The sequence below is a fragment of the Nipponia nippon genome, unplaced genomic scaffold (assembly GCF_047370975.1).
Source record: "Nipponia nippon isolate SJK-2023a ecotype South Korea unplaced genomic scaffold, ASM4737097v1 scaffold_10, whole genome shotgun sequence".
NCBI lineage: Eukaryota > Metazoa > Chordata > Aves > Pelecaniformes > Threskiornithidae > Nipponia > Nipponia nippon.
This window is the reverse complement of record NW_028262291.1, coordinates 2498968-2522697: the sequence shown is the minus strand read 5'-3', so window position 1 is coordinate 2522697 and position 23730 is coordinate 2498968. Positions and strand designations below refer to the sequence as shown.

The window sequence follows — 23730 nt, the reverse complement described above, 5'->3', positions numbered from 1 at the left end:
TGTATAAAGAGCCCAGCCTGGGGATTGGAGCTCCTTACGGAGCTGAGATGTTACACAGCCCTCCTGACTAGCACAACAAGACTTCTGGGCCTTTGTAGCTTAGGGTCAACACTCCAAGGTCAGAGGGAACTTTTGGCAGTGCCACTGAAGTTTCATCTGAGAGCTGATTGCCTGTTGAATTTAAGTCCCTGCACTACAGCTCTTGATTTCATCAAACATGAGTACCTTCCTACATATAAAGTAATGCAACCACCAAAAGTCAGGGGTCGATCTTTTTTTCCTTTCCTCCTCCTCCTGGAGGAAGAACTGGTGTATAGTTTTGTTTTGGTAGGATTAATTTTGGTTAATTGTTTATACTGCATACTTCATACAGGCTGATTCCCTTCCTCCGAAATACAAATGCTAAGGTTTATGACAGTTGTCTCTCTGCAGCTGCGGACAGGCATTTGTTCTACATTTTAAGGAGTGAAAACTCTTGCACAGACATATTTTACTCTGATGACAGCAATAATTGGTAAGATAAGGCATTTTATTATTAGACTTTCCTCCATCAACAGTTCTAATAGTAAGAGGGAAAGAAATAGAGCAGGAAAAACCAAGATAAAAGAGTAACTAAGGCCCCTTTGCTTTATGGTCTTTATCAATAGATACCAATGATTTAATGATTATTTTATTATTTCCATTACAATTTTATTCAGTGCTTAACAACACTCTTGGCCTGGGAAGATGCATTTCTTCCATTCCCTCCCTCCTTTTGGGTCAGAAAAAGCACCATATCTTCCTCAAAATCAACCCGTCCCCTCTGGAGCCTAAGCCACCTGTCACTGAGGTAACAGGGTGATGGGGCCATCTTCATTAGTGCTACACCAGGTGCTGTGTCCTGGTTTGGCATCTCTAATGTTGATGTAGGAGGAAATGCAGTAAGGCTAATTCACATTCTAATAAATCACATAATTCCCATTCCAATAAATCACATAGTACTGATGTGTGCCTATGGGTGTGCAGCCTGCTGACTTCTGCCGATTGAAAAGTTAAATGTATTTAAACAGTACCCCAGCCCCTAACACTTTTACAGGTTCATCACATTTGTCTGCAGCTCAGACAGGAACACCTCATGCTCCACGGGCCAGAAGTCATGAGCTCTCTCCACTTAAATCACTCATCAGTTCAGAGGTTCAAAAAAGAGTGAAGCTTCAGGTGACCACAGACCGATTACTCTTTTGCTTCCTTAGTCACCCTTGCAGGGATCCCGAGTATGGACATGCCATATTTCTGTCTCTTCTCACTTTCAGTAACGGGTTCACAGAAGTATGGCACTGTGGAAACCACTTGCAGAGACTCCATGGGAGGTTACAAATGGGCAAATACCTCAGAGGCCTTCACGACAGAAGAGACATGGAGGGCAGCAGCATTCCCACAGAATATGGCATGCTGAGCTCTCACATCTACATGACTGGGGAATAACCTCCACTTTCCTGTTTCTCTACCTCAGTTAGGACTCTAATTACATCTTTTTGCTCATGCTTATTCCTACAGAACTGCTGCCTGCACCTTCTCCGCCTCACCCATATACATACAAATTGGTTTGGGCTCTCACGTGCTGCCCACCGCCCCTTGGTTTGGGCACTTCTATTGCCACTGTTAATTACATAGAGGTATTTGAAAATACTGTACCTACATGATTCCTTATTGCTGCCACATTTTACTAACTCCGTGTTCTTTGATTTCATACTGTCTCAACTTTGTTACTACCTTCACAATGAGAGCCACTTCACAAAAGCCTATGTTAGATAAGAGACTTCCCTCCTATATACTCAGCAAATGAAGTATCAGCAGACAGAAAGGAATCTGTTCCCAGTCCCAAAGCTGCCTCCAGCTTGGTGGAACATAACCTCCTCCACAGAGCTTTTCCCTGTAACTCAGCACCAGAGAAGAGGAATGAAAGAAGCACAAGAAGAATTAAGAACACATCTTTTAAAAAATCATATTAATCACATTCATCAGTGGAATTAAGCTGCGCCACCTCCCCATCTCTGGCTTAGCCAGCTCTCTCTCTCCTCTGTGCAGTATCTTCATGGTGACCACCACAGGAGGCAACAAGGGTGGGAAATCCCTCTGTAAGGATCCACTGCTGCTTATTTATGTAGATACGCATCAAGCCAGAGCTCCCCTGAATCTTTCAAAGAGCTGCCAAAAGAGAACCACATTTCCTCAGAAACAAGGTAACGAAATACAGCGTCCAGGGAACTGAGCCTTGTGGGAATAATTCCCGTCTACAGATTAAGCAAAGGAGATCACAGAATCATAGAATGGTTTGGGTTGGATGGGACCTTTAAAGGTCATCTAGTCCAACACTCCTGCAATGAGCAGGGACATCTTTAACTAGATCAGGTTGCTCAGAGATCTTCAGAGGCAAGGCAATGTAGACTACAGCTCCTTGGAAAGATGATGAAGAACCAAACCACTGGGGCTACGTCAGACAAAGACTGGAAGGCTAAAGCAAACAACATAATCAGAATGAAAACAAAAGGAGCAAGCATGGCAGAAGAGAGCCACATGACTTTTCAACGGAATAAGAAATATCTGGGGGCAAGGAGGGGAAGAAAGGAAGAAAAAAGAAAGAATGAATGACAGTTCAAACTCATCTTTATGAAAACACTTCTTTCCCTGGAGCATACTCGGAGACAGAGGCGCCAGACCTGGCATCCTACTGACCTCTGACTCTTCAGAGCTGAAGAAAAGGAGCTCTCCATTGGGGCGTTCCTACTGACACCTTCTGTCTGCTGCTACTGAAACCGGCGCCATGGCTGAAGTTTTCCAATCCCTTTCATTTCATCTATACTATCTACAGCTATTCACAGAACTTCAGTGATCCAAGCTGGCTGCCCCTCCCCTTCCCACGTCCCTGGCTTGTTGACTCCATAATATTGGAAAACCCTTCACTTAAGGAATGCAGCGGGTTGATACGTACTGCACTATGTCTGCAAAGGCGGTGAGCAATGGCTTGCACTGGTACTCAATACCATGTTTGGCACACAGGGACTTCACCAAAGGGGCCACCTTCCAGTAGTTGTGTCGAGGCATTGTAGGAAAAAGGCTGTGGAAAAAGAATATGGTGATTCAATGGCATCCATCATCACCCCACAGAATTCCTGCCCCTCTTCTGTGCCTAAGCCTGGGAGTGCCTCAACCTCCCCTTGTACCCATAGCCATTAGTGCTCTGTGCTGGTCCCTCTCATGTCACTTCAGTCAGTATCTATACAAACCAGAAGGCTGGTAATTCCCAGTCGTGTGCCATGCTACTCGCATCTGAAGTGGTGTTGGTGCTTACCGGTGCTCCCAAAAGTTTCTTGGAGTTCCCATTCCATCCTCATATAAAGAGCACAAAATTTACCCACATTATCTTTTGTTCTTGTATTAGCTGATAGAGAGACAGGGACCTTGTAGGCTCTTCAGACCCAGTGTAACTAGCACTCCTTGAAATTCCCTCACATCCCCAGCCCACGCTTCAACTCACTGGTGCTCGATTTGGAAGTTCAGATGTCCACTAAACCAGTCATTGAATAAGGACTGATGCACGTTACAGGTTGCCTGGAGCTGAGAGAAAAAACAGTAACTTTTAAGTCTTGTTCTAGGAACACCCCTTCTCTCACATGTGCCAAACACAACAGTAAGCAGGAACAAGTTCCTTATCACCACATGCCTTCTGGCTGAATACAGCAGCTCCAAGAGCTATCATCTCCAGTCAACACGAGATGGCCATGCTACGATATACGATTGCTAGGGACATAATTTAGGAGAACAGACTTGACTTCCCCAGTGAGATAAACCATAAGAACCATGACTTTCACCTCCCTCACTTAAAAAACTGCATAATGACTTCAGAACTAAAATAAGACAGAGCACACAAGAGATCTCCATCCTTCATACACAGAAAGCTATCTGAAGAGGATTGTAGCACCTCTAATTATTTTCCTTAAAGCATCTGTGCTCAGCATTTGAAGCCTCCATCCCACTTCTGCACCTTCTTTCTTTGCACTAATCCCTCCCTTCACACAGTGAGGACAAGCTGCTTCTGTTTTCCTCTCTCAGTTCCCATCACTTCTGTGATCAGCTCTCTTGGGCATTGCATACCCAGAACTAGAACTTCTCACCTTCAAAGTCACAGGTCTCTGGAACGAAGGTCTTACCTGCGTAGAGAACCAGTCCACATTCTTATCATAATCGATGTGCATCGGGATGTGATTCATTTGTGTAATCCAGACAAACCAGTTACTCTCTATAAACCTGTGCGTACGAACACACACAAAACCATTACTGATCTCGCACCTGTGCCATAACAAGCCAGTACCAAACACCCGTACACATACAAGCCAGTCATTGCTTGACAAAATGAACACCAGGAAACCCAATCATCTGGTCAGACCTACACACACCTTCTACCTTCTACACAGACACTTTCTACCTTCTAAAGACACATGCTTGACAGACAACAACCTCTGTCTTGCTGAAAGGCACAAGGAGACAGAAGAATAGGGAGCTGACGAGAAAGACAACCAGGAGGCTGAAGAAAAGCTGACATGAAGGATCAATAGGAACTGGGTAAAGAAAATGGAGGAATTATAAGTTGAATGATACCTGACTAACAGATGAAGCCCCAGGATACCCTTCACCCCCAGTAAAGGCAAGTAGGTGAGAAAGAATCGGATGTAGAAGGTCAGCATCCAGGCCAGGTCCTGTAGTACAGGGAACAGATAAAACTTCATTAAGAGGAAGAATTACTAGCTTCTGAATTTACTATCCACTCTACATGGCGCTCCCTTTAAAGCCTTCCATAATATCATCTACCAGAGATTTTTCCTCCCCAGCCCCATCACAAAGCAGTCAGACACACAGCCACTCCCCAGCCATTCCTGCGCTGGGGAATTATCTTGGTCTTATGAGCCCAGCACAGAGGAAACACTAGAGGACATGCTCCAAAGCATGACATTTCCCTCTGGATCTAAAGAGAAAGCAGGCAGTGAGAAAACCAAAAACCGAGCTAATTAAAAGAATAAAGAGCTCGGGTTTACCTCCATCTCATTCTTTTTTGTTCCTCTTCACATTTCTTGCAATCTCTTATTTCCCTCATGTTCATTTTCTCCTGACTGTCCCACCTCCCAGGCAAGAATAAAACAGCAAGACGCCTTGCCTCTAACCCCCACATCTCAGAGAGGACACATCTTTTTTTCTGCATTTTTTTCCTAAAGTCTCTAAAAATCATGCTATGCCTCAAAGTCCTAGAATTTCCCGTAAAAAACTGTCTTCCTAACAACTCTGAAAGTCTACTACACATCCCCTATTCCACTTCACACTGAACTGTGAGGATTCAGTTTTAGGCTACCTGAAAGCTACTTGATTTTTAATGTATCATTTTGCAACATGGAGGTGCACTGAATCCCCCTCAACCCCCCCCCCCCCCCCCCCCGATTTCTGCTACTTTTCCCCTTTTTCTGTGCCCATAAGTTTTTATTGTATTGGTTTGGGAAAACAGAGTGGTCGAAACGACCACTTCTACCTTAAACTACACTCTCATGCTACCTGAAGGACAAGTTCTGTAGGAACATCAACTCTGCAGAAGAAGGAATGCTTCCAGACACCCACACAGCCCAGACCGAGCCAGAACATCAGAAAACATCTTTTGTTACCCGTCTGTGAATGGATCTTTTACAGCGGAGAGGGCTGTGTGGAAGGTACCCTCTCTCGCCCAGCAAACATCATTTCCCAGATTATTTCCCACCCCTTGCCACAGAGATACACAGCTCAGAGTTCCTCCCAGTAATTTCTTGCACTGAAATGAATCCGTAAAACAAGAAGTCACCATTGGCAAAGTGGAGCTGACTTACCACCCACTGTTTCCGCTGTATCACAAAGTAGAATATGTACCACTGGAAGTAAAGAGGCACGAGAGCTGGGGGACCAACTAGAGAGGAGAAACAGATTGCAGAGACATTAACCGTGCCCTTTTGTCCCAGTGAGGTGGACTGGAAAAGGAAGGGGTTGAGTGAGTGCTGTCCATATAACTGCAAAAGGGTAGGGTTACTCACTGATGAAGAAGTACTTGTGCTGGTGGTTATAAGGCATGAATTTCTTCTTTTGTACACCAAGCTGTTAAAATAAGCAAATTACGCAGGCCGTGAAGACAGCTAAAGACACCTGTGCATACACTCCTACCTATGCTTTCAAAGAAATGCATACTCAGATGCCTCCTAACCTTTGAAAGAGATGGCCTGTCAAACCGTGCCAGCATCCACCATGCCATTGGCTTCATCATCCCCTGGAACTTCAGCCTATGACTGCTATGATGATAAGTTTTCATCCCTGCCTTGGATGCACAAAAGGCTGGGTAGTCCCTTGCACCACAGACAGCAAAGTGCACTGGAAGCTCTTTCCCTACAGAGGGCACAGTTGCCTAACAACACTTAAACCAAAAACCACAGGAGGCACTGAGAACAGTTTGCTGCTAATACAGAGCTTCAGAAAAAAAGAAAAAGCTATGATACTATTAACAGCACGATGACAGTGTGTAGAACTCCCACCTACTTGCAATTAGTCTCCAAAGCAGAGAAATGAGCATCTAGACATTAATGTGTGTCCACAGGAACAGGGGTGAATAGATTATCCTCCCTCTGAGACCGCTAATTTTTCAGTTTTCACTGTATAAACATAGCAGATCACGTCACTGACTTCCTTGAGGAGCTCCGTTATATCCCTGCACATGTACAAACCAATTCTGAACAGCAGCCCTCCCTTAATTTCCATGCAAACCAGAGCATTTAAGCCAGGTGACACTACGAATTTATGTAACTATTTTTTTTAAAGGACCGGCAAATGCCAAAGCCATTCAATTAATTCCAGAGTTGTACCAGAAATAAAGTTGGATGCCAGATGGGACCTGGTCTGACAGCCGCTGTCAGACTGAGGCCACTGAAACAGCTTCTTTGATCAGCGACTGTAAAGTTCCAGACAGTCTTTGCTTGTCATCCGCTGCTTCATTTCCCAAAACGCTACAATTTGTCAAAGCTGATCTCGGTAAAGAGAACAGCTTGCAATCTGATCTTCGTACAGCTGCAAGTCTCTCATCAGAGAAATATGAACTTGTACTTGAGATAAAGATTTCATCCTTATTTTAAAATATAGCAAAAATAACTTCTATTGAAATTTTAAGAACAGAAAAATCTCAGAAGCACTGAAGTATTACTAAAGAATGTTAGGGATTAGCGGAAGGCAAAGTAGCACTATATAAAATAGCAGGTCAACTCAAACTGTTTTCTGGATGCACTCCTCATGTTACAGAAGCAGTTTTGGTGGGTTTTTTTTAAACCTTCAGAATAAATTCGGAAAATTTCAACCCATAGCAAGATTGTATTAGGGTAAAAAACATAAAAAACCCAGTTGCAACATTAAGTATATGGAAGCTAGTGATGCATGAGGATCTTTTTTCTTCTTGTTTTTCAAAGGCCATTAATGCCAAGCTGCACCTTCTCCACATTTCCGAAATACTGAGACAGCTCATTGACCAAACCAGCTGGTCACTAGTCTCCAAGCTCTCTGCAGCTTTCCAAATTTGAATCCTAATGCTGTAACCTCCCAGCCTTCACCAGGTCTCACCTCTACAGAGAGCGTTTTTCCCAAAGCAAAAAATAAGGGGTGCATGTTAACGTCAGGGTCCTTTCGGAAGCAGTTGGGTTTAGCGTGGTGTTGGAAGTGGAGGTGATTCCACCAGCTGGCTGGTGCTCCCTGCAGGAAGGGATGAGAAGAGAGTGCCGTAAAGAAGTTGTATCTTCTGCCCTTAGTCCTCCCTCCCCAGTAGTTCCTTGCATTTGCTTTCTTCTTACACCGAGATTGGTTTTGACTGCAGAGCATCCCAGGCAAGACTCTAGCAGTCCCTCTCAGCACTGAATGCCCACCTTCAGATGGCCGATCACGAACTTGTGCACCCAGTGGTTCCATCTGGACTTGCTAAAGACTGAAAGGTGTCCAAAATCGTGTTGGAGCCAGCCAGCCTGGGCCTGGAATTAAAAAAAAAAAAAAACAAACAAGTGCTGCTGGGGAAAAAGAAGAGTCAAGTCTCTGCATCGGAAAAGGGCTTTCTCTCCTCCCACTCCCACGTTCCTTGCACCATACCCCTGGATAGCGAGAGCATTTCCACTACTAAGACCCAATCCAAACACTTCTCTTTTACTGTATACCAGTGCAGTCCAGACTTTGCCTAACGACTTTTGGTCCCAGATAGTTGTTTTCATGAGGAAGGAGAAAAATCATGAGAAAAAAAAAAAAGTCATGGAGCTCAGAAACAGCATTTATTCTCTTACAAAACTGTACTGAAATCGGCAACAAAGTCTCCTTTAAGGAGCAGCTTGCTGCTGCCTCCTCCGAGTACTTGTAATTCCAAGGGGATCAGCTGGCCACAGGAGAAATAGCCAGGGCTTTGAGAGCTGCTCTGCCCTCTCCTCTAACTCGCTGCAAGTTCCCATGGGAACATGGTGGCTTGGCCCCTGCACAGTCCCTTGGAGTTCTGGCACAAGGGACCACAAAAGCGTAGCATGGCTTTCATTGTATGAAGGAGGCTGGGAATAAGGAGGGCTTTGACGAACTACGGGAAGGAAAAAGCAGGGCAAAGCCTGCTCTACCAAAGCAGCGTGTCATGGGACTGTGATTTTGCCCCTTCGGTGGAACCCAGGGAGAAGCAGAATTTTGGGAAGTCCACAAAGATAAGATTTCTCCTGTGCTTACGGCAACGAGAACCTAAGTCTCCAAGGACTGGCTTTTGGTGTTTCTGGGGCTTCTTTTTGCCTAGCTGCTTACCTGGACAGTGCCTAGAAGCACTGCAGAGAAGAGAAAAGGCACTGTGGATGCTCCAAAATACCAGATGGTGAGCCAGGCTGCAACATCCAACACCAAGATGTGACAGAGATACAGGATGAAAAAGGTGCGGTTGGGGTTGAGAAGTCCCATCTTCTCAACGGTTGCGCGGAGTTCACGGAAATCTTCTACCAGCTTTTTCTGTGGGAAGACCCAAGAGGATCTGCTGGTCTGAAAATGCCTCAGGAACCCACAGAGGAGCTCCGTTTCCCCTCTCAAGGAGCTACTGTGGCAATGGGGAAAAGCTGAGGGTCACCTGGAGACAAGTCTTCACTAAGATAATAATGACATGAAGTCAAGGGGAAGCTTCAGACCAACACAGTGATTCTAGGAGACACTATCATTTTAGGCAGAGGGAATTCTGGCTGCCAGTAAGAGATGTCAAATAGCACAATTTCAACCCAAATACCAAGTTTTTCAGATGCTTACATTCTTGCTGGGCTCAAAGCTGGGTTGATCTGGTGCCAGTTCCCCAATTAAGAGCGGGCTCATGTACTTTCTCACTAGCGCCTTGTCAAGATGAAATGCTATGAAAGGGTCCTGAAATACAGATATAGGAACAGGATGAGAAAAATGACCGTTCAGGTAGCAGCAAAAGAAATGTGTTTCATGAAATCCTGGACTCAGCAGAAAGCAACCCAACTAATGGAGCTGGCTGAACCAGATCTGACTGCCACAAATCTTACTGCTTTCTTCACACCATAAATGATCATTTGAAGCTGAATTCTCTGTATCATTTTCTATCTGGTCGCTGTTAAGTGCAGGTCACCAAAAAAATACAGGCTCACTCCTCTCTTATTTCTGAATCTGAAAATCTGATACCATGTTGAACCTTAAGATATATCATCTCAACCACATACTCCTGTCTCTATTTTGTCTTTAGCTTCCACCTTATTTTTTCTCAGGCCCCATATCCTGAAATGAAAGTCTGACTAGGGAGAAGGGCAAGGTGTTAGCACAAAAACTGAATCAGCTAGCTGAACTGGGAAAAATAATGGGACAAGCAGGACACAGACAGGTGATGGCAGCTTCTGGTGACCCATACCAACCTCTCAAAAGCCCTGCGTTGTTCCAAACATGCTTCCTTGGCAATCTCCAATGCCCACCCTGCCACATTTTCCTAGAAAAGTTTTGTTTTCTTGCTACCTGCCTCTTGTTCCTCACCTGGTTCCCCTCCACATTCCTGAAGAGTCCCATGAAAAGGCCTTTTTTTTCCTCCTTACCATTCAAAAGATCCCTGTTAGGGAAATCAATTACTTTTATCATTTAAATGCAATGTCAATCTCCATGACAACCAGGGAGCCAGGTGAAAAAATGGCTAGTGATTGCTATCACTACAGACACTATCACTATATTTAGAGTACAAATCCCCCGAGCACACATGGCATTTTGACATCTACCTCCTACCAAAGAGCTCCCGTTTACCTCCTTTTGCATATTTCTCTCGCTGTGTCCAAATTAGCATGTACTTTACAACTTCCCTCAGTCTAAGGATGCTTTTTCTTTTCTGAGACAATATTTGCCCACTGCGCATCGGTGTGGAAGCTTCCTGCACCGGGCACTGTTCAGCACTATAATTACTAGCTCATGATTGCATGCTTTTAAAATAAATTATCCTTTTAAAAGATCTCTAGTCAAGAAAGGGGTTAAAAAAACGGCTGATGTTGCCAGCTCTGGGTCAGCCCTGTTGTACCTCAGCTGTAGCATCCCCTCTGCTCAGGCTTACGTGGATAAAGGAGGAAAAGAGGAGAGGGGAATGTACATTTGCATTTTCTCATTGGAAGAGGGAAAAAAAAAGTAGGGAGGAGTATGTGGGCAGATCAGAGGAGGATGGTACCACACGTTTAGACCAATCCTTTCCATGGAGGCTGTAAAACCTGGCAGTGCAATCCTAACAGGAGGTGAAGGGGCCGCTGATTGCACCTCCTAGAAATCAGAGCACTCCAGTGGCATTGAGCAAACGAAAAAAAGTGTTCTTTCTTTACTTTCCATTTTTTTCCTGGTTTTGAGGAGCCTGATTCTTTTCATTTCCAGGACAAAACTATTGGAAAAATTGGAATTCACTTGGCTTGGGTTCCTCAGCCGTCAGCAGTTCAATCGCACCCCGCGGTGACACAGATGATAGAGCCTAAAGAATGCAGCTGGCTGCAGCCTGACCATTTAACTGTGTTGAGCCCTACGTGCTGGCCACCGTCACCGACCCCATTTCTGACCACACAACGCCAACGGGGCTTCCAAAATGCACGTGTGCACCCTGACCTCATGAAATACGTGCGAATTCACGTATTATCTTTGGCTTTACATTATATGCATACAATGAAGTGAAGGAAAGCACCAGATCTCAAGTTCCATCCTTTCTGGTCAGGGACAAAACCGGACTGAAACACAGTCCATCAAAAACACTTTAGAGGTAGCTTCGACATCCCATACCTGCCCTTGGGGCTAAATACTTACATTTGGAGAAATGCATTTTCTTTCGTGAAAGACACCAGCGGACGAAGGAAACACACTGCCAAAATTTCCCCACACCCTGCTGCCCATTCGAACAACATTTACTCCGCTTTGCAATAGTCGTCGGCATTCAGACATGAATGATTTTTTTTTTTTTAAAAGACTGAAATACGACTCTCGGTAATATTTTGCACGAGTGCCATCTCTTGGAAACACGCTGCTGGGTTTTTAAAGTTAGAGGAGGCTGAATGCATTTGTATACTAGCAAAAAATAAGCCTATGTGCACACACCAGTGTCGCTATCAATAAATACCGGGGGTGTTTCTGTTCAGTGCTGGCCTGTGGCTAGACATGCAGAACAACGGGAGTGTTTTTATTTACAGCATGTGTGCAAAAATTACGGGGTTTGTCCCCAGAGTTACGGCCGGTCACGGACACCCTATTTGCGCACACTTTAGTTATTGCTTCCGAAGCGTTCCCTGTCGGAACAGCCACCCAGGACCCGGGCTCCGGCGGGCGGCTCTGCACAGGCGCCCTCACCCCGCAGCCGGGCTCCGCGCAGCCGAGCATCGCCCGCCGCCTCCCGCAGCGCCCCCGGCTGCCCCGGCCCCGAGCATCCCGCTGCCTCCCTCCGCGGGCTGCCCTGCAGGAGCCGGGGCCGGACACCCCGCCGCTCACCGTGGCGTCCTGCCCGGCGTAGTGGCTGATGACCCGGGAGCCTCCCGGGTGCCTCCGGCAGAACTGGCTGATGTCGTACACCTTCCTCTCGATCACCAGCCAACGCTCCTGCGGCGCCGGCCCCCGGCCGCTGCGCTGACCGATCTCCTCCCAGGTGAAGCGCCGAAGCGCCCGGCCGCCCTCGGGGTCCTCCATGGTTGGGCTGGGCTCGGCTGGGCTCGGCTCGGCTCGGCTGGGCTGGGCTCGGCTCAGCGCAGCCCCCCGCCGGCCGGACCCGCCCCGCCCCAGTCCCCCCTCCGCGCTCCTTCCCCGTGAGAACCGGCCCGCTGCCCCGCCTCCCATTGGCTGCCCGCTCCCTCAGGCCCCGCCCCCCCTCCATTCCCCCACGCCCATTGGGCCCCGCTCGCCTTGCGCCCGCCCCTCGGGGGGGCCGCGCGGTGGCCGGGCGGGCAGCGCCGGTGCGGGGCTGCGGCGCCCCGAGGTGCGGGCGGGGCAACCGCGAAAGAGGGGGGAACCTTCGGGCTCCCGCAGCGGGCAGCTGCCTGGCGTCTCCAGGCTGCAATAAATTACACCATTTAAAATAAATTAAACCATTGGCGCAGCCGTAGGCACAGGACAAAATTATTTTGAACATATTTGAGGGCACTCCGTAAATCTCATCATCTTGGCTTGCTCAAAAAGTAGCCGGTTACAAGATGTGTTCCTAAAGGTGTCGGTGCTGGTGCCAAACCTATTTACGTGCCTTCACTTCCAACCACAGAAATGGGATAAATGCACCTTTATATAGGTTTTCTGATTGTAGCAAAGTGGGGGGAACACTTGAGATGCTGGAGAGGAAGAAAGACGGGCAGGCTGACAAGAACATCAAGTAGTTCAGCATGAGCAAACGCCGAGTCCTGCACTGAGGAGATAAGAAAAGTGGGAAGGGGATCAACATATCAAGTGGCTGGTCCTGGATGACTTGCTGGTGGGAAAGGACAGAGGCTTGGTGGGCAATGTTATACACCAGGTAAAGACACAGCCTGGAAAATTATATCCTGAACCAGAGAGAGGATTTGGAGAAAGCAGAAAAGGCCAAGGACCCAAGCCATCGACAGAGGAACCATGCGTGGGCTCTGCAGCCCAGTTCACACCCACCTTGCTTCTTTTTAGACCACTTTTACAACCTGTTTCTCCTCACTTCTGGGCTGAGGATGCCTCATCTTCCCTGCCCTTGGTTTTGTTTCCCCTTTCCAGCAAATCTCTCCCGCTGTTCCGTCTGTCCCGCCTCTCCCTTTCGGCATCCGTGGCCTCTTCTGTTCCTGTGGCTCCATTTTGGCTGCTGCTGCCTGGATGCGCAGCCAGAGGGAGGAAAGGTGTCACCCCAGGTCTACCGCAGAAGATGCTGCTTGATGGTGACCTGCAGATGATTCTTCATACAATAGACTACAGAATAATGATAGAAGAGCAAATGATGCTAAAACAGACGGATCCATCTACGTGGGACTTCATACATATACATTACAAACATACATTAAAACGCCTGGTTCCACATTCAGCTCCCTTCGTGCTCTCCCTAGGAGCAACCGTCTTCTCTCTGCACTCTCATTACCAATTCCGAGTTTCTTTGTTTTCATTCACACCTTCCAACCTGACCTAGTTACAGCAATTCCAGTTGAACGTAACCATAGAAACCCTCCAGACTGCATCCCTTCATGTTCTGAACATCACCTGATCGCGACAGTGCATCTTTCTAGCCCGGAATTCTATGCCTGCAAAACACTGGATCAAACATCTTTTCTTTCCCTCCCTTTAGCAATGCCACAGCTAATGCATTATTTCAACGTCTATTTTTTCTCATTATCTATTGCACAAAAGAATAATTGTCCTAAATTGTGTTGATAATTTCAGTTTGATAATTTCAGTTTGATAATTTCATCATGAATACGGGGGCAGGGGGGCACTGGTCCGTTTTCTTTTTCCTATACACCACGTATTAAAAAAAAAAAGTCTATCTTCCTACAGAAGTTAAACCTTTGGAAACTTGTTTTAAGGGATCTTAACAATAGCCAAAAAGCACCACTGAGCTTGATAGCTGCAGTCTTGTCCCCCTCATGTGCCTCCTCTGATTTGAGCAGGACCAGAAGCTATAAGGGATGTTAATGCCTTATTAACAGATTTTCCCAGACAAACTATACAACAGTCCTTGGAATTACCTTCAAAGCTTCCCCTGACATAAAATCTGTAGCTCTGTTTCTTTCCCCCTCAGACGATTCAGCCCGAGATAAGAGGTAATCATCCCACTCCAAGCAGGGAAGGTTTTCGTGGCCTGCTACAAGCTGCCAGTTGCCAACCGTGGTTGGTTCTCCTGTGCTTGCCATACTCAGGATCTCAGTGGGTCTCACAGAGGCAAGAATGAGACCTCTGTAATAAAGGCTGCAAGGGAAAACCGGCTGCCATTACACACTCACCAGCAGCCTGCGTCCCGCTGCGACTGTTGGCATTAGCAGAGTCAGTCTTTGGTGGAAGACAATTAACTACGTAAAACCAGACCTGGCCACTCTGCTCTTCCAACAGCATTTCTTCTTTTTGGTGTTCTGACTCCTTGGCTTGCCTCCGCTACTCCGATCTCCATTTCTCCCTTCAGTCAGTTTGCAGATGACACCGTTTGCAGATGACACCAAGTTGGGTGGAAGTGTTGAACTGCCGGAGGGCAGGAAGGCCCTACAGAGGGACCTGGACAGGCTGGATCGATGGGCCAGGGCCAACTGGGTGAGATTCAACAAGGCTCAGTGCCGAGTCCTGCACTTGGGTCACAACAACCCCATGCGACGCTGCAGGCATGGGGAGGAGCGGCTGGAGAGCTGCCTGGCAGAAAAGGACCTGGGGGTGCTGGTCGACAGCCACCTGAACGTGAGCCAGCAGTGTGCCCAGGTGGCCAAGAGGGCCAATGGCATCCTGGCCTGTATCAGGAATAGTGTGGCCAGCAGGACCAGGGAGGTGATGGTGCCCCTGTGCTGGGCACTGGTGAGGCCGCACCTCGAGTACTGTGTTCAGTGTTGGGCCCCTCACTACAAGAAGGCCACTGAGGTGCTGGAGCGTGGCCAGAGCAGGGCAATGAAGCTGGTGAAGGGTCTGGAGCACAAGTCTTATGAGGAGCGGCTGAGGGAGCTGGGGTTGTTTAGTCTGGAGAAGAGGAGGCTGAGGGGAGACCTTATTGCTCTCTACAACTGCCTGAAAGGAGGTTGCAGTGAGGTGGGGGTCGGTCTCTTCTCCCTAGTAACAAGCGATAGGATGAGAGGAAACAGCCTCAAGCTGCGCCAGGGGAGGTTTAGGTTGGATAGTAGGATAAACTTCTTCACCGAGAGGGTGGTCAGGCACTGGAACAGGCTGCCCAGGGAAGTGGTTGAGTCTTCATCCCTGGAGGGATTTAAAGAACAGCTAGATGTGGTGCTCGAGGACATGGTATAGTGATGGACTTGGCAGTGATAGGTTAACGGTTGGACTCGATGATCTTAAGGGTCTTTTCCAACCTTGATGATTCTATGATTCTCCTTACTGTCATCACCTAGCTGTGACCCAGCTACCAAGGGTCACTGAAAATCTGAGGGGAGATAAGAGATGCTCTTTGATCCAGTCTTCTGATCTGGCTGCAATTCATTCTTAACAGCCTAGATGACTGGAGATCACCAAAAGTCAGAGAAAATATATTAAAACTCCTTGTGTCTCTACCATGATTTGGCTGTAACATACTTTCAAATACCCAGTGTCCTGGGTGATGAGGGATCCCTCCGTACCCAGGCATCTGGTGACCAAACCGGTAATACAGAGAAATAGAGGAGATGGCCTGAAAGGATGGCAGCCTTTATTTTACCATCTTGAAGCAGGGGAAAATGAATTAGAATAATGGATGGTGGGGTCTGAACCCATAGAAAATAGGAGATTTTAAAGGAAAGCTAACAAATGCTGAAAAACAGTTTAAGATAGCGAAGTCTAAAAGAAGAATCAGTTCTTGGCTTTTGTTCAGCCTAAGAAAAGCTTAAGATTCAGGGTGCATGGGAACTGTGGTGTGAAGATTTACAAAATGTGGACTGTCACCAGTGCAATTAGAACAGCCACGCTGATGAAGCAAATGCAGGAGGAAACCACCACTTTTAGCATCCTACTCCTTGCAGGGAAGAGCTTGAAACTCGTGACAGCTCACTGTAACACAGCACCAGACTGAGGATCCACAGGTGCATTGGAAGGATTAGCATAAGACCAGAAAAAGGGGTAGATACTAGAAATATTTCCTTTATTCAACTGTTGCATTATTGGGAATGAGCTGTGATAGTTCATTAATTTGGACTAAATGAGTTAGTATTGTCCCTGGAACTATTTGTTTGGATCACTAACACTTTATACCAACAATAAATTCTTGGTTTTGCATAGAAACGCTGTTTCTTCGCTCCATATTAACTGCATGGAGTATTTGCTCTGGTACTCGGTCCTAACAACTGACTGTTAACATTTAGATACAAAAATTATACATGACAGAGGGAAAGAATTCATATATTATAGTGCGGACTACCAGAGGAAGATTGTGATTTGGGAGGAGTTTACATCTTGCCAGAAAAAGCAGCCAGGGATGGGGTTGCTGAGATAAAAGTAAGCGTAGTTTTTGTCCTCTAGAAGATGTAAATTAAGATTAGTATCTGAGGGAGTAAGGCGGTAATTGTTGAGAGTTTTTCACATTCAAAAGCAAAATCTGAGCAAAGAGAAAAGGAAAGAATCTGATGATAACAGGAAAACATCAGTAAGATGGGCTTTTCATTACAAATTACTACAAATGAGATTATACTGACAAGGCAGGGTTAAGAACAGAGCCTTTCTTTCCTTATTCTTGTCCTGATGGGTACTTGCAATGCCTGCTGCTTTCTCTACTAAACAAGCGTGATTATGTACCCAGCTTCCTTGGCATCCAGGCCAGTTTGTGCCCTGACCCTGATAATCCCACACGGCCAACCCAAGAGCCACTGCAGAATGTGAAATTCATGCCAGCGATGGCAGTACAATGGGAATTTCTGTTTGGTTGGTTGCCTTGTCAAGTTAGTCAGCTCTCAGCCGCTGTCCCATGACTGGAAAAAGTGTCGCCAACTCAAGCTGCTAGAATATGTCGGAGTAAAAACAATATCAAACACATCTTTGATAGCATTTGGTCTTCCTTTTAAATATATCAACTTAATTAGCCAACTCTAGCAGCACATGATCATGAGCTATGTAACAGAGCGGAGGAAGCAAAATGACCGATACTATACAGAATATCTAGAAAAAATTGTATTGAAAACTATGTTTTTCAATAGACATTTTTCTGATTAATGTTACACTCAAATGCAATGGAAATATAAACAAGATTGAACAGTGATCTAAGACATTCACGTTTCTTCCTTTTCACAGATTTTTAAAGGTCAGGGGGGTTTAGTGGTCTAATGTTCTATATGATAAGGAACAGAAAATAACTTATTTACCACAGTAAGCAGCATTTGATTAAAACATGCTTCAGAAAAGCATGTAGCCTTGCCTTGAAGATAATGCATTAATATTCTTAGCATATATTCTGCTTAATTACTAAAATTTTGAGCCTCAACAGTTTAATTTGTCTGGTTTTGACTTAGAAATTATTTATTGGGTTTTGACTTACAGGTCTTTCCTAGACTAAATATCAATTGGTTCTGCTATTTCCTCTCTACAGGGGCACTTCCACTCCATGAGCAAGTAATTTCCTGATCTTTATTTTTTCTTTTTGTATCCTAAAAATTGCAGATAGCCTCAGAACACGTTAATCAACAGTGGAAATCTTTCGGGGGGGTTCCTTGCACTTTAACGCCGCGTATTCTATACCCGTGTTTCACCCTGAAACTCCCACATCCCCAATCTTCAGGCAACTGTAACTAAACATCCAAGTTAACAAATACATTTACACAAACAACGCTTTGTCCAGTAAGGAATCTCAAGGACCTGGATGGCAATAAAAGGGTTCTACCAGGGCTGATATGGAGAGACAGCAGGACTCCAAAGGTGGTAGGAGACTGTTAAGTTTGGTATGAAACTATCGCTCTCCTTTCTGATTATTATTTCTTCATTTCATATTTTGATACCTAAAAGCCTTGGTCACAGCCCTGTTTTACGAAGTGCTGTATAAATATCTGCTCTTAAAAAACTTTCTTGGTGGCTGGCAGAAGAACAAAAGGCAATGAGGAGACACGAGCCGTCAGATGTATTAGGAAGGGACATTAAAACTCTGAACTGGGAGCACTGTCACTCAAAACCGGTATTATTAACAAGCCAACCTTCTTGGACGCTTCATATTGACCTAAGAACAGCATAGTTTAAGATGCCTAAATGGATTTGAAAATGGAAGCACTATTCCCAAGCTACTCTCCAGAGAGAAAAGAGGTTGAGAGATTTTATTGTAGCCTGGAATCCCATTTTTAAATATTAACATGAGGAAAAAGGTCTTTCCCTGCTCTTGAAAGAGAGAAATGGAGTTTTCCTTGTGGGTACACATAAGTTTTGAGATGCTCAAATAAGGTGCAGGTTCTTCTTGTTTTGAAGAGCCATGACATCCTCATGGAACTGATTATTACTTTTCTTTCTTCAGGGGAAGAATACTCCATCCTGAAAGCCCAAACCCAGGATCCAGTCTTCACTCAGTGAAATACACAGTACTTATTGCTTACCTTTGGAAAAATTACTGCTCATTACTCCAGCGTCTTGGGTGTCTTTCTGCTTCAATCAGCTTCCTTTGGTGCAGAACCACATCACCCTTCATGCACCCATCTGTTCTATACGGTGACAGACAAGGGTGTTTCCTTCTCAGAGCCATCAGCTGGTTGCTTCTCAAGCACTAGAAATTTGTTTCAGGGCAGAGACAGAAAGAAGGCAGAGTTTGGGTCTGCCCTTAAGGGATGGAGGAGTTTATGTTTGTTGTTATTAAAGTGATGCTGCAACAGCATCCCTACCTAACTGTTGGGTTCCCTCACCTCAGGCTCCATGCTCTGGCACCCCTTTCCCCAGCCCAGTCAGGATGGCATTTCGTTGTTTCCCACTGTGGTTGGACATATTATTCACCCATCTCAACCCAAGTTCAGAGCTCCTCAGCCTTTCCTTCTAGTGAAAGGGAGGGAAAGCCTGGGGTCCTTTCTCTCCTTACGTGTATTTTTCCTTGGCAGAGTAACTGAAGGTAGCTAAGTCTAAAGATGCAGCTAAATCTGATCTTCGCTCTGTTTTTCTCCCAATGTCCTCAGTTCCCACTTTCTGCCTTAGCCCATCCCCTTTTTCCTCTTCACATAGAATCATAGAATCCTTTAGGATGGAAGGGACCTTCAGAGGACATCTAGTCCATCCCCCCTGCAATGGGCAGGGACACTACAACCAGATCAGGTTGCTCAGAGCCGCGTCCAACCTGACCTCGAATGTTTCCAAGGATGGGGCATCTACCACCTCTCTGGGCAACCTGTGCCCGTGTTTCACCACCCTCATTGTAAAAAATTTCTGAATCTACCCTCTTTTAGATTAAAACCATTACCCCTTGTCCTGTCACTATTGGATAGGACAAGGGGTAATGTTTTTAAATTAAAAACGTTTATTGGAGCTAAACCAAAAGAGCTATTGGAGCTAACTGCTCCATGTTCTCCCCATGCACCCCTTCCTCACTGCTCTCTCCTGCCGCCTCCTTTTCCCATCACCTGCCCTGGAGCCGTCCAGCCTTACCAAGTGGCCACTGATGGATCCCATGCTTTTTAAACTGGGGAAAAAGGAGGATTTCCCTGCATCCATGAGGACTACTGCGCAGCTGCAGTGCATTTCCATGTGCTGGTGCCAGGCTGGGTGCTGCTATCCACATCATCCTCCAGGTATTAATGGAGACACTAGTCTTTTCTAAAAGGCAGATTAAGAGAATCTTATCTGATCTTACCAACTTCTACACAAAACTCAGTAAAAGGATGAGATGACAAACACAAAAATTGTGATTTCTCCTACATTTTTAAAACGCTTTCCTCAGGGTCTCAATTTCTTTCACATTAACAAATCAATGCATGACACAGTGTAAAGATACCTGAACTACCAATATGCCCTGCTTTTTCCCCATTCCAGACTAACTCAGCAAGATGTCCTTTGCTTACTCATTAGCTACGTTACCCTGAAGAGCAGACATACCCCTTCTATGTGTGCTCCCTACAAAAACTCTTCCACATTGCACTTCTCTATATCCCCTTTCCCATGCTTTCTTTCCTGTCGTGTTTCTCACCTTTCTCCCCCCCCCATGACTACCCGATTAAACTCAGGGCTTTTATGTCCCTTACACAACCTCTTTGTGCCATTAAAGCTACACCATGCAACAAATGCAGCCTTTCACCTACTTGGCCGCAGCAGAGAGTCTGTTCTCCTCTCATTGCCGTGGCTGGTTTGTGCCCCAGGAGCCAAACAAAACCGAGAACAAGTGCCACATAAAGCCTCGACGGCATTACAGGCTGTGCGGCAAGAAGATGATAGCGCCGGTGTTTTTTTGATAGGCACCTTTCAATGAGTTGTCGTTAAGTTATTACACAATTATCTATGTGAAATACCCACTGAGGAGTTCTGTGTGCAGACTTTACCTCCATGCCCATCTAACTGGTACAAGAGCCCGTTCCAAAATGTACCCACCTCCTTACCAGTTCGTTTCTCAGGGGGGAGAGCGTGCCAAGGCAAATACACCATTCAAGCCCAGCGTTTGCATATGTAGCCAGCCCTGCATAGATTATCCACTGCTTAAAGTGATCAGCTCTGAAGTATGAACTTCCACGGACTGACTGGTAAAGCTTTTTGTATACAAAATAACCACTGATTTCAATAACACTACTCCATTCCTTCTGTGGAGCAGTCACCTGATGGACTATGACCATCAGATAATACTGTGAGTTACCAATAATACGTGTCTTTATCTCTACAAGTCAAAAGAAGTCATGGCTTTGAATCAAGTTTTGGACACAGAACAAGCAAAAATATTTCATGAATTTGCAAATTAAACTCCTTTCAAAAAATCTGGCTTTGTAGTGGATCCCTCCTACCTTCTAACAGTAAAACGTCATCAGTGAAGCCTGAAGAAACGCACCCTAAGATAATCAATCGCAGTATGTTTTCTTATTCCTTTCTCTGCGTTGCCCAGTGGCCCTCTCCATCTTCTTAGACATCTCTGTGCTCCTTAGCTTTGCAATCTTCTTCTATACAGAATTATAAAATAAAATAGGTTGCAAAGGACCTCTGGAGGGCTACAGTACAACCTCCTGACTCAAAGCAGAGCCACAGTCCCTCTCGGCACAGTCACTGAATCTAGAGAACCAGATCTTCAGCTGCTGTTAACAGGAAAATCATTTAGGATTCACCAATTCACAGTTGTACACGATTTTACTCTGCAGAAGCAACAGAGCAAGAGATGCTGCTGGGTCTGTGTTCTGAACTGCTACCAGAAGTAGACATGTTGAAGTAATTCACATAATCCAATAGATATGCTATAAATTATGGCTGAAAAGCAATAATAGACCTTTATGCGCAATGATTTTCAAACTGAGGTCTGCAGACTGCTTGGAGTCCCTGAACCACTGCGTAGGCGTTCCACAAAGATGACTGGGAAAGATCTATAGTGCGGAAGTTTACATTCACTAAACGTGGACCTCTCACTGGAAAATCTTTAGAGGATAACAAATCAAACCGGCAATTTATTGCCATGCAGAGCTAATCAATACAGATTTGACAGCCAGCCTGATTTCCCTTGCGATTTTCTCCTACACATGGAATCCCAGAGCTGAAAGCAGCTCTCTCCTATCTCCTCCACCAGACCAGCACAATGACTGACATGAGCCAAGGTCTGGTGTGGGGACAGTACTACACTACTTCTTAACAAACAAAGCTTAGAAGAGCCTGACTTTCATAGTCAAAGCCCTTGCTTCAGAGCTGAAAATTTAAATAATGCATAGCAAAATGACACTATATTTACAAGCAGAAAAGCAGAGCATCAACAGATACAGCATGCAACAGGATCAAAGTAAAAATAAATCAGAGGTGTCTCAGAATTGCACCTAAATTAAACATATTCTGCCATGTTATCTACCCTACCGCCTTCTATTCACCTTCCTTGACTGTGCTTTCTTATAAAAAGATCTACAGAATGCAAAAAGTGGAGAAGTGATGATCTGGGAAAACAAAAAAAGGCAGGGATGTATATTCATGACAAGGGTCCATGACTTTCACTGCCGCAAAGAGTTTATGTTTCTTTAGATATAATTTCTCCCTTCATTGCATTTGGAGTTCTTTAAGTACAACTTTAACACTGAATTCCTGTATGCTCTTTCTATCAGGTGGTCTCACATACGCTTCCCCTTCGGGATGGATGGAAGTCATTACTGCGCCGCTCACTCGATGGGGCTGCTCAACATGTCACATCACCAAGCCCCAAACCCTCCAGACTGAACAGGTAAATGATTTGCTGGCAAGGTTTCTTCCTATAAAACAGCATGGATCCATTTTTCTTATAGGATGATTTTGCAAAGGATGGTGCACAAACAAAGCCAAGACAGGCTTATATGCACAATTTTTCTTTTTTTAGATGAATCCACAATTTATGGCATACATGGACCTCAGTGCTATTTTAGAGGGGGAAAAAACAACCAAAAAACCCAACCCAAAACAAAAACCCCAAACAAATAAAAACAAACCAAAGAAAACACAAACAAAACAAGGAGAGAAAGAGAGAAAAAAAGAGAGAAGGAAAACCGCCTTCTTGATGGCCAGCCCAGGAACAGAAGCAATGGGGTCTTCCAGACAATTGTCCTCTTCTGGCCATCCTCTCCAGTGGAGCAGGGAGTCCACACAGCAGTTTTCCAACACTCACAGTTTTCATCAAAACCCACTTAAACTCATTACTGGTTGCTCCTGCCTGAGGTGACGTTACCACTGACTGGAGCGCACTTGATGAGGTGTAGGAATTGCATGCTCCATGCACAGGTAACCTACAAGTAATATTTATTGCATACGTAAATTATTTATCTACTGTATTATCCGGCAGGCTCTAAAGTTATAAACGAAAAGCTACAAGGCAAAGGGTAAAAAAAACAGGGTGAGAAAGGATGATTCACTTACCCATGGTAATCAGTTTTTAGGAGAAACCAGATATAACAGACAGACAAACTCATGGGACTGCGTCTGCGGAAGGCCCTGGGGATAGGGGCACTTGGATGCCCCAGTAAAAGCCCCAGGACAGCAGCCTCCAGGTGCGTGGTTAGAAGGGGAAGGCAGGCTACAGAGGGAACACCCTTAGCATTACAAGGGTTAAAGCATCCAACACGCTACGCCTACAGGATTAAAATCCTGAAATTCAAAGAACTCGGCACAGAAAGTGTCATGGTAAACTTCCCGCATCACACGCAGTGAGCTTCAGGTCCACCTTAATGTAGTGTCTTGCTGACATTTATTATTATCCTTGTCAGAGGTCTATTTTGAACCAAACTAAATAAAACCAGCAAGTCTTAGGAAAACATTCCTTTCATTTCTGACTTTCGTCACCCCACACCACAGGAAAAGACTCTTTAATAGGCTTAAGTCCTTGTACAGCAATAAGAGCAGGCAGAAACAGAGGAAACCTGTAGTGTGCCTTGGCACAAAGGCACCACAAAGTGATTCTCACTGTATAGAAATGAT

General features: G+C 45.5%; 1 protein-coding gene across 6 annotated transcripts; it reads right to left on the bottom strand.

Annotated features, from left to right (window-relative positions):
• Nucleotides 1–654: 654 nt before the first annotated feature.
• On the bottom strand, nt 655–23327 carry LOC104009483 (acyl-CoA (8-3)-desaturase). Of its 6 annotated transcripts, XM_087742059.1 has the most exons (16): nt 19765–23327; nt 18732–18898; nt 14566–14780; nt 14229–14448; nt 13171–13458; nt 9334–9444; nt 8848–9045; nt 7950–8051; nt 7651–7779; nt 6087–6147; nt 5886–5962; nt 4639–4736; nt 4191–4287; nt 3518–3597; nt 2972–3097; nt 655–2187 (listed from the first exon to the last, which is right to left on the bottom strand). In XM_087742059.1, exons 6-16 carry the CDS (start codon nt 9394–9396, stop codon nt 2136–2138), a joined length of 1083 nt encoding a protein of 360 aa, XP_087598185.1. In that variant the 5' UTR covers nt 9397–9444; nt 13171–13458; nt 14229–14448; nt 14566–14780; nt 18732–18898; nt 19765–23327; the 3' UTR covers nt 655–2135. The 6 variants fall into 6 exon arrangements, with proteins under 6 accessions (XP_087598185.1, XP_087598193.1, XP_087598158.1 ...); XM_087742067.1 differs by lacking the exons at nt 13171–13458; nt 14229–14448; nt 14566–14780; XM_087742032.1 differs by lacking the exons at nt 13171–13458; nt 14229–14448; nt 14566–14780; nt 18732–18898; nt 19765–23327 and adding an exon at nt 12034–12348.
• Between the last annotated feature and the right edge of the window lie 403 nt (nt 23328–23730).